Source organism: Mustela lutreola, chromosome 11 (genome assembly GCF_030435805.1).
Source record: "Mustela lutreola isolate mMusLut2 chromosome 11, mMusLut2.pri, whole genome shotgun sequence".
Taxonomy (NCBI): Eukaryota; Metazoa; Chordata; class Mammalia; order Carnivora; family Mustelidae; genus Mustela; species Mustela lutreola.
In genome coordinates, this window is record NC_081300.1 from 73903837 (window position 1) to 73922617 (window position 18781).

Here is an 18781-nt window from a genome sequence, read left to right on the forward strand (position 1 = left end):
CTGCCTTGTACTTGACACTTCTGGCTAATATTTAAGTTCAACTCCATGTGACTGGTTGGCACGAATGGCTTGATTTTTTTGTAATTCCCCTGTCGATAAGCTTTTGCCCTATGACTTCTAGTTCCTGCCTACCTGGATGCAGGGCTTGGCCCTGTGACCTACTTTGGCCAGTGGGATGTTAGCAATCTCGACAGGGCAGAGCTTTTACCAGCCCTTGTGCGTTTTCACTTTGTCTCTTTACAATCTGTGTTCACGATGAGAATGTGCCCAGCTCAGCCTGCTGGAGGATGGGACATGTGGATCACAGCCCAGTCACCCCAGACATGGGAGAAAGCCCAGCATAGATCAACAAACCTTTCGGCTGACCAGGCACTGCAGAGGGTGCAAGAGTGAGCCCAGCCAGCCCTGCTCAGAAGTGCTTGCCTGGGCCACACCCATGAGTACACATTCAGTGTCTACTGCTAGAAGTCACTGGCTTTGGGTGGTTGCTTACTATGCTAGGGAGCATGACTGCTGGCAACTGATGAGTGTACATCACTGGGGAAGAGAATTAACTTTCTTCTCAGCGCCTTCTTTGGGCTGCTGAACCGGAGGTTCTATATGAGCGGAGTGTTCTGGGGGTGCCTGAGTGGCTCAGTGGGTTAAAGCCTCTGCCTTGGGCTCAGGTCATGATCCCAGGGTCCTGGGATCAAGCCCCGCATCGGGCTCTTTGCTCAGCAGGGAGCCTGCTTCCTCCCCTCTCTCTCTGCCTGCCTCTCTGCCTACTTGTAATCTCTGTCAAATAAAATAAATAAAATCTTAAAAAAAAAAAAAAAAAGAGCGAAGAGTTCTGACTTGGCTTCTGGAGTGTTTCTGACATTTCAGGACATTCCCAACTGTCTCTGGCATGCGGAAGGTACTCAGCGAGCATTTTCTGAATACATGAAAGTCTAGCATGTGCTGATTACATGCAAGTCTAGGAGCTTTGCAGGCACTATCTCAGATGAACTGCACACAAACCTCCCCTATGTAAATGGTTGTTCCCATTCTATAGATGTATAATCTGAGGCCCAGAAGTGAAGGTGGTTGCTTGAGATCTCCCCTGCCCCCCAAGCCAGGAAATGGTGAGGCTGGATTCAAACATGGGTCTGTCCAACTCCACGATCACCTCCCACCCAAACGCTAGGAGTGACAGTTCCAGACACCCAGCTGTCACCATTCCTATAATAGCTAAACGGAGCAGATCCCGGCCTTTACTGCCCCTCTGACCCTGTGCTCCCGGATGGGTGCCGCCCATCACCTCGTTGCTGATGGTGGAGTCCCGGTGCATCATCTGGTGCAGGTGGCTGTCCAGGCTGGCCCCCGATGAGCACTTAGCCAAGGCAGCTGCGTGGGACTCCCGCTCCCTCTGCCTCACGATCGCCTCGCAGCCCAGCCATTCGGCCATGGTCTGTGCATAGCACGCGTGTATCTGCTCATCCACCTGCCAGGGCAGAGGCAAGGTCACCCCTGGGGAGAGCCAGCCCAAGCCAGAAGAGGATGCTAGCCCTGACCTGGGACCTTGAGCCCCAGAGACAGGCAGCCATCATTCATGAACAGCCAGCAGATGTTAACGGAACACCTACTATATGCAGGACACTGGGTAGTCCCTGGGGGTACACAAATGTGCACAAGGCCACTTCTTTCTTTCAATATTTCCTTCCTCCCTCTTTTCTCCATTCATTCATTCATTCACACATTCAAATATCTGTGGAACCTTTACTCTGCCAGGCAGCATACTAAGCCAAGGGGGTACTGAAGTGAGAGGACTGTTTCTTTCCCTTTCTTATTAGCTTTTCTCTTTCCTCATTCACTCGTTTGCCTATATTTCTGGAATCACCTACAATGGGTTAGGTACCACACTAGGCATAGGAGAAACAAGATGAGCACCCATCCATCTACTCCCTCCACACATTTATGAGGGTCTCCCCTGTGCCCAGTGCGGGGCCAGGAGCAGAGGATACAAAGATGAACAAAATCAGCCTCTCCCTTTACTCCTGCAATGGCTTAACAGAAGGGCTACAGATTTCAAGCATTTTCATTTTCCGTGTGGTGGGAGAGCAACTTGTTTTGTTACTGATACATGGCCCAGGGAACTGAGGTCCTGAATCTGCCAGGCCTCCAGCACAAGTGGGGGCAGACAGACTGATCTAAGTAAGGGTGTGGAGGGGCACGAAGAAAGGGCAGGGAGAATGTCCCATGCTGGGCTGGGAGGGGTGGGGAATCCTTTATCTATTCAGGGCTTCCAGAGAGAAGCTCGGGGTCTACCCTGCCCAAAGTCCTGTCCTCCTGCCCACTGACCTCCAGAAGATTTGTCCTAGCACATCTCCCCATTCCCACTGCCTTCCTAGACTAGGTTTCCATGACCCTGCACCAGGATGACCCCAGGAACCTCCTTCCCAGAACCTGCTTGTCCCAGCCTGATCCCCCACACCATGCACTTACCCCTCAACAGCCTCCTCTTTGTTTCCCTCCCAGCCCCACCTCTGTCATCCCCACCTTCCTGTCCTTTATGTTCCAACCACCATGCCCACCACACACTTCCCGCCCCTCCCACACAAACCCACAGAGATACACTCCCACACCACACCATGCACGAGTCTGCCCTAGGGGTTTGCTCATGCTGGCCCCTCTTCCTAGAGAGCCTTCCTCACACCCCTTGCCTGAAAGGGAGCAGGGAGCCTTCTGCCTGACACTGCTGCCTCCCATGGACTCTTACAACCCCTGGGTTTGCCTCCATCTGACTCTGCACATTCACTAAACTGGCAAGGACCTCATCTAACGCACCACTAGGTCTCCAGTCCCAAGCACAAGGCTTGGCACCCAAGAATGCTGTTCCTGTTTGTCGGGAGCCCAGCAGGCAGGGGGTGAAGCATGGTGGGGACCTCCTGCTGTTCCTGAGGCAATTTTAGACAATTCACTGGCATGGGGTCTTATCATACGGAATCACAGTGTAGTTTCTATTTCCAGCTCCACTTTAAGTCTTTGGATTATGGGGAAGGTCAGTCTGGTGTCACAGTGTCGTGAACACCTCCTTTAACACTTTATAATCCTCATTTCTGACAATGAGAGAGCAGGCCTTACGTAAGCTATGGCATCTATGTGGGACTGATTTATGCCCTTTCGTCATATCCTATTTATTTTTTTGGTTTCTGTCTATTATGCCAAGTCATGTCAGTTTTCCATTGATGGCAGGGATATCAAGTATCTTTTTCAATAAGCTATACACACAGTGAGTCAATTTACTGACAAATACACAATAGCAGAGCGGGTATATGGGTATGAAATGTCAAATACCACCAGATTTTAAGAACTTAGTCTGAATAAAAGAAGGGAGAATCTCTCAATAATGTTAATATTGATTACATGCTGAAATGGTAATGTACTGGGTATGTTGGGTTAAATAAGAATTTCGTATTAAAATTAGTATCACCTTGATGAAATGACGTAGACCTACGCATACACATGCACACACACATGCACCTGCACACACGTGAACACACAAACTAATGCAGAAGCTGGTGAAATCCTAGTGAGGTCTGCAGTCAAGTGAGTCCTATTGTACCAATGCTAATGCCCTGGCTTTGGTAACGGGCTACTGTTCTACATGATGTTTCCATTGGGGAAAGCTGAGTGAGGGGTATGGCAGGACCTCTTTGTTACAGTGTTTATAATTCCTCGTGAACTTATCATTTTAAAAAATATTTATGGGCATCTGTTTCTTTCTACTTTTCAAAATGGGACTACTACTAACACATTCACTGGACAATTAAGATGAACACAGGTGCCCCAGGTTGTATCAGCTGAAGATGGCTCACTGCAGGGTGATATTAGATCAATGGAACAGAATGGGGAAGCCACACTAATGTGCCCAACTGATGGCTGACAGGGGTGCAAAAGCAGTTCAATGAAGGAAGGATGGCCTTTCTGTCGAATGGTGCTGGAGCCACTGGACATCACAGGCCAAAAAATGAACCTTGACCAAAACCACCCACTATATACAAAAATGAGCTCAAAATGGATCTCAGGCCTAAATGTAACACGTGCAACTACAAAACTTTGAGAAAAGAAACATAGGAGAAAATCTTCGGGATTTAGGGCAAACTAAGCAAAACGTTCTTAGACTTGACACCAAAAGCACAGTATATATGAGGAAAAATTGATAAGCTGCATCTCATCAAAAATTTAGAAATTTGTTCTGCACAAGATCCCATGAAGAGGGTGAAAAGATAAGACACAGACTGGGAGAAAATATCTGCAAACCATTTATCCAACAAAGAAAAAATATCTAAAGCATATAAAGAACTTCCAAATGCAACAGTAGAAACCCAAACAATTCAGCTAGAAAACTAGAAAACGGACAAACGATGAGAGCAGACACTTCACCAAAGATACACAGGTGGCAAGGAAGTGTGTGCAAACATGTTCAGCATCACTGGCCATTTGAGAAATGCAAATTAAAACCACAATGAGGGGCGCCTGGGTGGCTCAGTGGGTTAAGCCGCTGCCTTCGGCTCGGGTCATGATCTCAGGGTCCTGGGATCGAGTCCCGCATCGGGCTCTCTGCTCGGTGGGGAGCCTGCTTCCTCCTCTCTCTGTCTGCCTCTCTGCCTACTTGTGATCTCTCTGTCAAATAAATAAATGAAATCTTTAAAAAAAAAAAAAAAACCACAATGAAACATCATTTACACCTGTCTATGTGGCTAACATAAAAAAATAGCAACAAGACCAAAACTCCAGGTGGGATGCAGGTGTGGCTCACTGGGATATTGATGGTGGGACTAGAAAATGGTTCAGCAGCTACAAAAGCTTGACAGTTTCTTCTGAAATGAAGCATGTGTACCATGTGTCCCAGCAATTGTACACTTGAGCATTTGATGATGACTAATGCTCCCACGAAAATACAAATGTTCACTGCAGCTTTCTCGGCAATAGCCCAAACTGGGAAAACAACTCACCTATCCACCAACAGGTGGGTAGTCACACTGTGATGCACCCAGGCCGTGAATACCATAGAACTCTTGGCCATAGAAAGGATAGACTGCCAGAGGATTATGCTGAGTGAAAACGTCAATCCCAAAAACTTATATACTACGTGATCCCATTTATACAATATTGTCGAAATGACAAAATTACAGGAAGAAAGAACTGAGCGGTGGTTGCCAGGTGTTAGGCTGGGAGGTGTGGCTTAAAAAAGGGGAACATGAGGACCCTGTTGGCACCAGAATTGTTCAGTATGCTGACTGTGGTGGTGATGACACACACACACACACACACACACACACACACACACACACACACGTCAATGCCCTGATTGTGATATTACAGTTTTGTAAGATGCCACCATTGAGGGAAATTGGATAAAGGATACACGAAATCCTTCTGCATTATTTCTTGTAACTATCTGAATCTATAATTATCTCCCAAATAAAATTTTAAACAATGGTATCTGTAGCTTGCATTGCTTTTCTAGGGAACAGCCATCCCCTGGAGCTTCCTGGCTCCCCCATGTTCCCCTGCCCCATCTTGGTCCAGTATGAAATTAGAGCACCCCCAGCCCCATGGCCCCTGGCTCCTTTAGTTGCCAAAGATCCTGCGGCCCATTAAAGGTCACCAACCTCCTTCCGTTCTGCTTCTGTCATCCCAAACTGGTAGTGGCCCAGGAGGAAGGGCCACACGGCCTTGCGGATCTCTGGCTGGATGCCCCCATAGTAGATAAGGCGTAGCAGCTCCTGTTCCTCGTAACTCTGTGGTAGGTGGGAAGAAGTAAAGGGTTTGGTCAACAGAAAACTGGAAGGAGGGCTCTGTGAGCTGGTAGTCCCACTTCTCAGATCTGGCCTTTAGAGATCATGGTGTGTGAATAAGCAAAGCTGTGTGTACCAGGATATCCACCCTGGCGTCATAGGAGAAAAGCCCCAACTGCCCACTGATAGGGAAACAATGTATCCCCTACGTGGGTATAGGTAGGGATGGCGATGCATCCATGAGAACTGACATAAAAAGATGTTCAAAGTATATTGTCAACTGGAAAATAAACAATCCACCAAGATGCAGAACATATCTAGCGTGAACCCATTTTTTTTTTTATAAAAAACCCCAAAAGGCCAGTATAGAATTAATTAGCATTTCTGCTTAATTTTTAGTCAATTTTGTGCATTGTGCTGATGTGGCAACGTTATCTCAAAGTTTTTAATCTTGACTCAGCACAAAGAAAATTGTTTAAAAGTAAATCGATCCAAAATGTACATTTCCAGCTGGGTCTTCATGCACTAATAATTTCTGTGCACACTAGGATGACTTTAACAACTGTCTGCTGTATTGTCCAATAGATTTGCCCTCTTTTTAAGAACTCATTTTCAGGCAAAGGCTTTGCGGTTATAATTAGTCAGGCTGGGGGACTAGCAGGTCCTATTTGTTCATGTTTGTGTGTTTGTGTGTGTGTGTGCATATGGAAAATACCAATGACTACTAGAAAGCTACTCTGAAGGGTAGTAGGGTTGTTTCCTCCTACGTCTTCACATCCCAAAATTATAAGCATATTTCACGTTTTTAAAAGTAAACTCAGTGCTGAACGTGGGGCTCAAACTCACAACGCTGAGATCAAGAGTCACCTGCTCTACTGAGCCAGCCAGGTGTCCCACTGATTTCCCAACTTAATGATCATCTTAGATGTACCCAGCCATAATGGCAAAACCAGCCATTCTTTTGCTTTTTTGGAAATTTTAATTTGTATTCTGCAGAAAGCCTTGTCAATGCTAGTTAAAAATCAAAGAACCATTTGTGGCTGAGGCTATAAACTCTTCATCAAAAATCCACCTGTGTGGGTCCTGGAACCTATAGCTGGACTCCATTTCCCAGCCTCCCTTGCAGGCAGGGGTGGCCATGTGACTAGATGCTGGCCAATGGGATGTGACAGGATGTCATATAAGTCATTTGCAGGCCAGAGCTTTGAAGAAGCAGGTGTATTCCCTTCAGATTCTGCATTTCCCCTCTGCTGCCTGGAGGCAGATGACCATGAGGCCCTGGAGGATGGTGGCACCATGAGACTGAGAGACCCCAAAACCTCTGGACGGAAGACAGAGGCCCACTGGCCAGGAATGCCCACCTAGGACTCCTCCGTGAGCAAGAAATACACCCCATGATGTCAAGCAACTGACAAAGTGTGGACCACTTGTTACTGCAGCTCCGTCCACCCTAATACAACAATGCAACCAAGAAGGGTAAAAATATGGCCAGTTTGTGAAAGGGTTGTGAAACTGTTAGACTAAAAAATACTCATTTTTGACTGACTTATTTTTTTCAACCAACTTGTCCTTAGACTAGTACCTCCCAAACTGGGGAGATCACTGGAAATGTTTGGGGGAATTTTAAAAAAATATAAATTCTTGGGCTCCAGTCCCAGAGATGCTAAATCAGTAGTGCTGGAGTGGAGCCCAGAAGTCTATAAATCTTTTGAATTCCTCAGGAAATGTGCACTTTCTCTGGCTGCCAGGGAGAGTGACTTTTTTGAGAAAGTAAGTTGGCATATCTATTTAAATTTTAAATGCACATCAATCAATTTAACTTCTAGGAATCAACCCCTGAAATAAAAACACTGGTCAGAGTGATATGTGCTTATAAAGATGTCAACGGAAGCACTGTTTGGAATAATTTTTTAAAAAGAGAAAGAGTCCACATGTCTCGCCATTTGCAACAACATGGATGGAACTAGAGCGTATCATGCTTAGCGAAATAAGTCAAGCAGAGAAAGACAACTATCATATGATCTCCCTGATATGAGGAAGTGGTGATGCAACATGGAGGCTTAAGTGGGTAGAAGAAGAATAAATGAAACAAGATGGGATTGGGAGGGAGACAAACCATAAGTGACTCTTAATCTCACAAAACAAACTGAGGGTTGCTGGGGGGAGGGGGTTTGGGAGAAGGGGTTGGGATTATGGACATTGGGGAGGGCATGTGATTTGGTGAGTGCTGTGAAGTGTGTAAACCTGGTGATTCACAGACCTGTACCCCTGGGGATAAAAATATATGTTTATAAAAAATAAAAAAATTATAAAAAAAAAAAAAATTAAAAAAAAAATAAAAAAAAAAAAAAAGAGTCCACATGTCTCTCATTAGGGGAAGATTTGAATTAATTATGGGCTACTCATCTGTGAGGCACTAAGGTGTTAGCATTCAGTACTTCACCTAGAGATTGGAAAGACATCTTTGATATAAAATGAAATTGCTGCTTAAAATACAGATATAATGTCACTTCATTTTGCAGAAATAAGAATTACAGATATATCTATGTAGATTTATCTATGAATGTATAAGCACAGGAAAAATATGGCAGGGTCTCGACATAACTGATACTATTCATTAACTCGGAAGATTAGAATCAGGGCACTGCGGCAGGAAGAAGGTACATGAACAATTTTTGTCCTCTACACCTGCATTCTTCATTATTTGAGTTGTCACTGTAAGTAGACATTCAAGTCAAACAACCCTCCTGCTTACCCAGGTTTGGGAACCAGTTTGTTTTCCCCAGAGTCCCCCAGTGTTCCCAAGTTCATGCACAGAATAGCGCTTTTCCCCAGCGTGGGGAAGCCAGGCTAACCCAGGTGCTCACGGGCCTGGCCCTCCCCAGGGCCCTGGGTGAGAAGCACCCAGTGGACTGAGCCATCGTGTTCATCCTGTGGAGTTATCAGCCATCTCTTCTGAATGTCTGCTCCTGAGGGAGGTTCACTTAGCATCTGTCAAAATGGATTCTGCCTTCCACACCGGCCATGGGATGCACTTTAAAGGTCCCTAGGGCCCTAAACATTCCAGGGGCTTGTTCCTTATGCTTGCCTACCCCCCAGCCACCCCCAGTTTCTTGAGAGTGACAAGATAAGCGCATTGGCCTACCCAAGGTTCTAGGAAGTGCAGCAGGATACAGAAAAGTTGACCCATCTTGTTTCCCAAACACTTTGACCTTGACACTTTTTTCAAATGTAAACACCTTCCTTGTGGGGACATTGCTTTCTAAGAAGTCTTAGAAATCTGTCTCCAGGTGGAGTATATAATGGGAGGATTGTCAGGCCCTGAGGCAGAGATGGAAGAGTTCTGCAAGGTGGTGGGCTTTCCTGGGCCCACCTCCCTCCTCTGACTTAGCTACCATTGTCCTTCTAAGTAGTTCAACTGCACTGTAGGTCCCTTCCTGCTGAGAACTCACAGTCCCTCCTACAACACTGAGCATACAGTTGGTGCTTATAAATGCTTGAGGAAGAATTCATTCTTACTCCTAGACAAGCAAGCATACTTTCCATCCTCCTTGATTCCCACCCATCTGGGCAGAAGGGGGCTGTGGGTCTTGGAACTCTCAAGAAGGGAGGGACCTTCAGTCTGGGTATGCAGAACCCAAAGGTATCCTTTTTTTCTTTTTTTAAAAGATTTTATTTATCTATTTGACAGACAGAGGTCACAAGTAGGCAGAGAGGCAGGCAGAGAGAGGGGAGGAAACAGGCCCCCTGCTGAGCAGAGAGCCTGATGCAGGACTCTATCCCAGGACTCCGAGATCATGACCTGAGCTGAAGGCAGAGGCTTTAACCCACCGAGCCATCCAGGCACCCCAAGAACCCAAAGGTATCCTAACAGCCTTCAATCCCCATAACCAGGTGGGTGTCCTGCTCAGATGACCAAATGGTCCCCCCACTGGCTATGCTCCACCGTAGGCCAAGCCAGGCCAAGCCTTACCGTGCTGTCCTGAAGGTACTGCTCCCAGATCCTGGCCGTCAGCCCGCACCCAGCATCGCAGGGTGAATCCGGAGACACAATCATGTGATTGACCAGGGCTGACAGGTGGGTCCTCACAGTGGACAGGTGTCTGCAGTAGGCAAGCCCTAGCGAAGGAGGGAGGGAGAGTGCCATCATCCACCATCCAACCCACCTTGCCTTACCTCATGGATCTCAAAGCACTACCTCACCCACAAACCTTGTGAACCCTTGTGACCTAGAAAGTCCCATCATCCTTCTCTTCCAGACAAGCAAGGAGCTCTGAGGGGCAAAACCCCTTGCTGGCTTGACTGCTTAACAGTTGTATGAGCCTGGGGACATCTGATCATCTTCCTCAGCCTGGGCTAGGGTGACATTACCTCTTTACCTGGAAGCCAAGGTATTTAAGCCACAGGCAGGAGGCAGGGAAGGAGCAGCAGGAAGGAGGCAGGAAGTGATCCCACAGGCTCACAGTGCCTCTGGGTGCTTCCAATCCATCCCAGGAGAGAAAGAGAATGACAGAGGTGGACGACTCCTTTTTCAAAGTGCAGCCAGATAAAGAAGGCCCTGAGAGATGCACCTGGTTTGCTCTCAAAGATGGTTCTGCACTCTTACAAGCCACCAAATTGCGGCCCTTCATCTGCTCTGCCCTGGGCACCTGGAAGGCACAGTGCCTGGTACACAGGAGGCACTCAGCAAATGCCAGCCTGTGTTTGCTCTATGCCCCCTCCCTCTGGCTCTCCCTTATTAGCTCCCAGAGAGGACCCTGGGCCATCTGGAGCCTGAGGACTGGCCCCTACCAGCAATGAGGAGGAGGAGGGAGAAGAGGAGAAGGAGGAGAAGGAGGGAAAGGAGAGAAAGGGGGAAGAGGAGGAAATGGCTAACACTTACACAAGCACATACTACATGCCAGGGAACTGCCCAGAGCTCACATCCTTAAGTCACTAAATTCTCATGACATATGGAACAGGTACTCCTACATTCTCCATCTTAGACATGGGGAAACTGAGGCATAGACTTTTTCTGTCTCTTGGCTGGATCATAATGCTAGGAAGTGCGGAGTTGGGATTGGAACCCAAGCTGCATAGAGCCAGAACCTGGGCTCTCAACCCCCATCAGGGAAGAGCCATTGAATGCATAACACTGTTTGAGATGCATCTGGACCCCCATGCATCTGGACCTTCCTCCATGAAGCCTTTCTATCTGGGCTCCATGCCAGGACCTGAATTAGGCACCAGGGATGGATGAAAACAGAATGGGCAAAAACCTTGATTTGGGGAGCTTACACTCTCTCTGTCCCTCCAGGGGCTTGGGCACATGGCTGGCACTGCTGTTCTCCAGGCCCATGCAGGATATAGCAACACTTTTCTAGAATCCCTGACAACACAGGTTTTCTCTCCCCCATTTAGGCTGAGAGGCTGAGAAAATAAAATGTGCTAAGAATGAACACAGCAGAGTAAAAACAAAACAAAACAAAAACAAACCAGCTTTGTGGTCAGGCAGGCCTGGGTTTGAGTCCCAGCTCTGTCCTAGGCGACCTTGGACAAGTCACTTTGCCTCCTTGTGCCTTCGTTTCCTCATGTGTTAAATGGAAATAACCAGAATACCTGTGTTTAAGCTTTAATTTTTAACTTTTCTTTACTCTTCTGCTTATGCCCACAGGTGAGGGGAACTGACTCTGAGCACCTATGACAGGTAATGCCAGCTGCTAGGGGTTTATTCACGTTTCTCATTTCATTCTGAGAACAAACCCTCTAAGGGGGCACTGGGATGCCATGGTGACTAGCCAAACCCCTCCCCTGAGGAGCCCCATGGTTGGCTGCCCTCTCTTAGAGCCCAGAGATAAAATTTATGCCCAGGCTCTGCTTGAGGAGGTTCAGGCTCTAAGACGTCTGCATAGCTTCACTAATCTAGACACATCTAGGAACTGGGGAGCTGGGGTTCAGGTGCCAGAGCCAGGCTCCTTCCCTTGATGCTGATGCCATACAATAGGCATTTGAGAAATGTGCCCATAGACCACAATGGCAAATGAGACCGATACGCACATCCATAGAAGGCTCTGGAAAGGATCTGGTACTTCATGTTGTCACAGAGGAGCTTCAGCGGGGCCCTGCGGTGGAGGAAGAGAGGACACGTAGAAAAGACCACACAGAGCCCATGTTTCCTGGAGGAGCACAGTTCATTACCTGCAAGGGGCAGATTAAAACCAGCCAGGCAGGGGCGCCTGGGTGGCTCAGTTGGTTAAGCAACTGCCTTCGACTCAGGTCATGGTCCTGGAGTCCCAGGATTGAGTCCCGCATCAGGCTCCCAGCTCCAAGGGGAGTCTGCTTCTCCCTCTGACCTTCTAGCCTCTCATGCTCTCTCTCACGGTCTCTTTCTCAAATAAATAAATAAAATCTTAAACAAAACAAAACCAGCCAGGCAAGGGGACTCTAGGAGGACTATGGTTTCTACCCATACCGCCACTCCTCCTGTTGGCTTTGGGGTCTCTCTCTCTCCAACTCTCTGGGGCTTGGATGGAGCTGATTCGACCTAGAACAGGACTCAGGCTGGAGTCACAGGCATTGGGTAAGAGGTGGTCATGTGATCCAATCTGAATCAAGGACAATGAGCCCCAAACTCATTTTGTCAGAACTACAGAGAAACTCACACTATTCTCTGCTCGAGTCCCTAAGCCAGAAGGATGTAGGGCAGTGGCTGCGGGGATCCATTTCTGCCCTGCATAAGGAGGGCCTGCCTGAGAATGAGAGCATCATAGGAGCGTCTGGAGCCAACCATGCCTGAAGTCACTGTACTTCTAGACTCCTTAGTTCTGTCAAGATTTTCTTTTGTATGTGAACCAGTCTGAAGTGGGCTTCTGTCACTTGCCCAAAGAGCTCCGACCTCTGAAGTGACCCAGCTAAACCAAACTGAGCCAGACCAGGACTCAGAGTCTGGTTGACTGCAGAGTAGGTGATGCCTCAGAGCTTCTCCTTGCATGGGAATTTGGGGAGGTGGGGTGCAGCTGGCTGAAAGAGAAGAGAGGAGTAAGGACCCAGCACTAGTGGGGAAATCAAGGACTGCTGATGGGCGTGTTCTGCATCCTCGCAGAGAACAGAATGGAGGAATATACGCATATTTTTTCTCAGGACATCCTGGGGATACCCAGGAAAACCGAAAAAGACAGGAAGGAGGCATGGCTAAAGTGCTCCAGTTACACACATAGAACCATTAAGCATGAAAATCACCCTCATTGTGCCCTCAGGTTGGTGGGGCTCAGGGTTGGTCAGTTTACCTAAGAATAGCATCACACACACAGCTGTTCCACAACAGACTTGGCTATGTGAAAGAGGGTGAGCTCCCTATCATTCCAGGTATGTAAGCAGATGCCACAAACGGGGACACTAGGTTAGAATGGCGTTTTTCAATGCCCCCTGGACCACAGCACAAGAATCACTTGGCATTTCTCCAACATTTGGATTCCTGGGCCCCGCACACACCTACTGGATCAGGACCCCTATGGAAGTTGTCTCAGAAGCACTGTCACCTCCCCCTGGTGGTTCTGAAGCACACAAACGGGAGAAACTCTGGTTACAGGGGTGCTTCTCAAACTGACAATGTGCACATGAGCTTAGGATCAAGTTAAATGGAGATTCTGCTTTTGGACCATGTGCTGAAAGCCAGGCCTTAGATGACTACAAAAATGTGATGCCAGCTCCCACCCCTTGAGCTCCTATGGCTGAAGACTGGACCACCCACTGGGCCAGAGGCCCAGCATGGAAAAAGGGACTCCATTCTCCCCAGACAGGCCAGGTGGAGTCAGCTGGGAATCAAGACCAGTCTCATTATTGCACTGGGCAGCTCTGAAGACACATGAGATCTATGGGCCAGGACAGAGATGATCTGGGGGATCAAACTTTATCCAATAAAATAAGAAGCGTTACTTACTGAACATTGCCAGGGACTGGGTACCACATGCTGGCCACGTTAAACTGGTATCTGATTTGTTCTTAGGATAGCTAAACAAAGCAAGCATTTGTATCCTCATTCGGTGGAGGAGCAAACTGAGGAACGTCTGGTTGGCAGTGAGTAGTATTTCTAGTTTCTGCCTTCCAGGAGCATGACAGGACTGTGCTTCCTGGCCTGCTGTGGATGGGGTCAATGAGGCATGAGCAGAGAGAGTATGTCCTGCATCCAAGGTGGAGCCTCTCATTGTTGTCCAGGTGCCCCAGAGCCAACTTTCACTCTGTCACTGGACTGGGAATATTCTAGACGGTTTGGCTCCATCAGCCAGGCCCTTTAATGTGCCCCAAGCAGAGCCCCCAGCTGACCCATGAGACACACATGGTATATATGACAAACCATCCTTTGTCCTACTGAGCAATTGAGATTTCAGGACTGTTTGTTACTGCAACATAACCTTGGTTATCCTGACTGAACCATGGAAGGAAGCAAAGACAGCTAGGACTCCACAAGGCTATTCCATAACTTATGTTCCATAACTTATGTTCTTCGACAATTCCATAACTTATGTTCCTCCTCTGAATTCAGTGCTAGGCAAGGAATGGGCATCTACAAATCTTTGGCAAATCCCTCCATAACCTCCACCCACAGATTAAGGCCCTCATACCTCTCATGGTTGCAGCCATTGGATGAGCCGCCATCGACCAAGCCACTCTGTGAGCAGGACGAGCAGGAGGATTTCCGGGGGCTGGGTTGCCATAGGGGTGGTAGGTTGCTCACGGAGACATCCATTAGGTCCTGGGGGACTATGGCGGGCAGGAGGCATGGAGCAAGAGATCCAGTGAGGCCTATGTGGGTCACAGAAACCTCATCCCAAAGCAAGCAGCTCACCTCTAGGCCAGCACGGGGACAGGGAAAGACCCTGAATTTGACAGTCAGAGACAGCAACCCCAATCATTATCTGACCCAGACCTATGAGCCCACCTGATTCAGTGAAAGCTACAACCAAGACCCGGGACCCTCAGCAGACAGGCAGAGCTGAAGATAGCTGAAGAGAGAGGAAGTAGTGGAGTGTGGGGGGAAAGATAGAAAGGGAGACAAGACCCAAGAAAACAGACCCAGTACCAGAACAGGAAGCCAAGCCTCACCATGTTGTCATTCAAGTGTCCTCACAGGAGGCTGACAAGAAGGGAGAGGAGCTTGATGGGGGCTTCTGGGGAAGGATGATGGTCCTGAGTCCCCAGAGACAGACTCTCTGGGAGTGAGAGTCTCTAGTAGAGAGACAGAAGGGAGCCTAACTCAACAGATGAGGCAGGGTTCCCAAGGGCAAGGGACCCAGGGGAGTTCCTGCTGATGAGCCCACCTACACTGTCCATCATCCTGAGCCATATAGCTATTCCATCAATAGGTCTCAAACAGGTGAGTGACCCCCACCCAGAATCATGGGGGGGCTTATTAAAAAGCCATATGCCTGTATCCCACCCCTGACCTACTGAACTTAAACCTCTTGGAGATAGAGCCTTTAAGTCTGTATATCAAAAGACAATTTTAATAACAGCAGCCACGTTCGAGAACCAAGAGGGCATAGCTGATCTCCTAACATGGATATTGGTGTTCCTGATGTTGGGCTCCCAGGATACAGCACTCAGAGTTTCCCTCCCTGCCTTCTCTTCCAGCTCCATGGAAATCACCATGTCTCCACAGCTGCATGGAAAACACAATGGTGACTCACACATTATAATTTCTATCATTAACTTTCTGGCCTCTTGGCAGTTCCAGACAGGTGCAAAGACTATATTTTTTCTAGGACAGGGCTCAGTAGGCAATTTTCCATCAAGGGCCAGAGAGTAAACATTTTATGGTTTGTGAACCCTTTGGCCACAATCACAACCACTCAATTTTGCCGTCATCGTGCAAAACAGCCATTCACAAGATGAAAACACGTGAGCATGGCTAGGTTCCAATAAAACTTTATTTATGGGGGGCACCTGGGTGGCTCAGTGGGTTGGGACTCTGCCTTCAGCTCAGGTCATGATCTCGGGGTCCTGGGATTGAGCCCCACATCGGGGTCTCTGCTCAGTGGGGAGCCTGCTTCCCCCTTTCTTTGCCTGCCTCTCTTGTGATCTCTATCTGTCAAATAAATAAATAAAATATTTAAAAAAGAAAAAAACTTTATTTATGGGGGCGTCCGGGTGGCTCAGTCGTTAAGTGTCTTCCTTCGGCTTGGGTCAAGATCCCAGGGTCCTGGGATCGAGCCCTGCATCAGGCTCCCAGCTCAGTGGGAAGCCTGCTTCTCCCTCTCCCACTCCCCCTGCTTGTGTTCCCTCTCTTGCTGTGTCTCTAACGAATATATAAAATATTAAAAAAAAAAACTTTACTTATGGACACTGAAATCTGACTTTCGTATCATTTTTCACAGGTCACAAATATTACGATTCTTTTGATTTTTTTTCAGTCATTAAAAAAAATGTAAAAACCATTCTTAGCTCATGGGTCTCACTGAATGAGGCTGGCTCTGGCCCGTGGGCCCTAGTTTGCCAAGCTCTAACCTAGGAGACTGAGAAGGGTGTCCATCTGTCCCACAGGCCATGCCTTCCAAGGATAATGGGTAATCTTGGTCTCTTCTCTCGGGCTGCAAGGCGGGAGTTGTGGACCCAGGGTCACCTGTTATCTGAGCTCAGGAGCAGACAAGGCCCACCCTACCCACGATAGTGAACAAATATCCTCCCCAAGCTGACTCACTGATGAGCTGACCACGAAAGACCAGTGAGCCCCTGTAAAATGTTCTAGAAAAGCATCCTCAGGTCTCCACCAATCTCAAGGAAGCATGGATCAGTTTCAGCAAGGTGTGGCCCATATGCCTCAGTCCCAGCCCCTCACACTCTGCTGGCATCACCAGTGGACTCCTTCCCTACAGATCCCACAACACTCTTAGCAGCATTCTGCCACGTGGAGGCTGGACAGCATGAGTGCATCTGTTTGGCTCCTGCTTCCCTCACCCTGGGGACCAAGACTCAAATGACAACATGGCAGAGGTGGCCAGCACTCAGCCCCAGGTGTGGGAGGTGCCCCGACATTACTGGGGGGCTGCTGCATCAGGCCCGGCCTGGGGAAGGCGGTGCCCCATCCAGTTCGTGCCCTTGGACCGCCCCTGGCTACCACCAGCACAGATCGGCCGGCAGGAACCACCATCCAGGCGGGTCTCACGGAATTGAAGACAGTGCTGCCCAGGGGGTCAGGAGCAACTTGAAACACAAAACAAAAAATACCAGTGAAATGAAATGTCTGAGGTGGGCAGAACACAGAAACAGCTGAAGAACCCACCCTTCAGGGCTTTACCTCTCCCCTGCCTGGCTCTGCATAGCTTCCATGTACTGTGTTGGCATCAAGGAAGAAAGAATGCTGATGTTTGTCAAATGCCCTACAAAAGCCTGCTTGCTTTCTCATCCTTAGTGACCCCACTGGGGATCCATCTCTTCTCCCATTCTGCGGAAGTGGAAACTGAGGCTCAGAAGGACAACAGTGCTTAACCACCCACAGCCCTAGCAGGTGGTAACTGGCATTAAGAGCCTTTTCTCACTGAGGTCCTGCTTCTCTTTCCACTAATGACAGCTATCACCTACTGAGAGCAAGTATTACTATCCCGTTTTCCAGACTTGGGAACTGAGGCACAGATGTAAGCATCATGCCTAAGACCACCCAGGGAACAAAGAGTGGAGATTGTTTTCCAACCCAGGGCATCAGACCCCAAGACCCTATTCACAGTCTTCTGACTGATATCCCCCCTCCCCGCCCCATATTATCCATGCTCTATCTAGACCAGCAGTTCTCAATGGGGGCAATTCTGTCCCCTCAAGGGCTTTTGGCAATGTCTGGAGACATTTATTATTGTTACAACCTGAGAATTTGGTAGATGCTACTGGCATCTATCCAGTGGGTAGAAGCCAGACACAAGACACCCCACCCCCACCAAACACATCACACATCATTATTCAGTCCAGTGTGTCAGCCCTGCCCTAGACCATCTCTGTTCAATAGGAATCCACCCTGAGCCACATGCTTAATTTAGAAATTTCCCATAGCCACACAAAAAGGAGGAAAAGAAACAGATGAAGTCAATTTCAGCAATATATTCTGTTTAACCCAGTATATCCCTAATGTGACCATTTTAACTGAGAGTCAGTATAAAATGACTGGTAAGATATTTTGCATTCTTTTCTGGTTTTTCTCCAAAGTCTTCAGAATGTGAATGTCTTTTGCACTTAGGGTACATCTCCATTCGAATTCGCTGCATTTCAAGTGCTTGGGAGCTGCATGAGGCTCACGCCTACCACACCAGATGGTACAGACAGTCCCAGCAACATGGGAGTCTGGAAATGCCCTCCTCTGACTCTGAATCTGACTCCACGTTTCAAAACTGGTCTCTGCCTCCTCTGTGCCCAAGGACCAGGTGTTGGAGATGGAGGCATGAAGATACTGAGAGGGGGTTTAGAACCATTTATGGCCACATCATCCCTCCCACAGGCCCAAACTCCTCTCTTATTCCTTACTGCAGGTATCCACAAACTTTTTCTATAAAGGGCCAGATAGATAGTAAATATTTTTGGCTTTGTGGGCCATACGGTCTCTGTCACAACAATCCCACTCCATTGCTGGGGTGTGAAAGCAGCCATACACAATATGGCTAGGAGTGGGCGTGGCTGTGTTCCAATAAAACTTTATTTACAAAAACAGGCAGTGGGCCAAATTTGGACCACAGGAGGAAGTCTGCCCATTTCTGACTTGGGCACTTCTTCAGGAAGGACTTTCTTGCTCTCAAAGATGAAAACCACACATGATTATTTGTGTTAGCTCTGTTGAGGCTCAGGCCCCTGGAGAAAATCAACCAAGGATGGAGCGCCATTACCATGTGGGCTGAATCAGAACTTGGGGAGGAAATGGGTGAGACCACAATCTGTCAAAACAATCTGCAAGCTCTGGAGCCAGGCACCTAGGCTTAAATTCCAACCATGCCAAGGATTAACTATGCCTCTCTGAACCAGTTTCTCAACCTTTCTGTGCCTCCGTTTCCTCTTCTGAAAAACAG

The 18781-nt window shown here is 48.1% G+C and overlaps 1 protein-coding gene across 8 annotated transcripts in view; it reads right to left on the reverse strand.

Annotated features, from left to right (window-relative positions):
* SGSM1 (small G protein signaling modulator 1) overlaps positions 1–18781 on the reverse strand; it is an 88331-nt gene that overhangs the window by 19133 nt on the left and 50417 nt on the right. For 5 of the 8 annotated variants that reach the window (XM_059138886.1, XM_059138891.1, XM_059138885.1 and 2 more), the window contains 6 exons: positions 16776–16940; positions 14363–14501; positions 11799–11863; positions 9736–9881; positions 5637–5765; positions 1280–1462 (listed from right to left, as the gene is read on the reverse strand). In XM_059138886.1, coding sequence (XP_058994869.1) covers positions 1280–1462; positions 5637–5765; positions 9736–9881; positions 11799–11863; positions 14363–14501; positions 16776–16940 — 827 coding nt within the window. The remainder of the gene's footprint in view (positions 1–1279; positions 1463–5636; positions 5766–9735; positions 9882–11798; positions 11864–14362; positions 14502–16775; positions 16941–18781) is intronic. The other 3 variants (XM_059138890.1, XM_059138889.1, XM_059138892.1) reach the window with 3 other exon arrangements.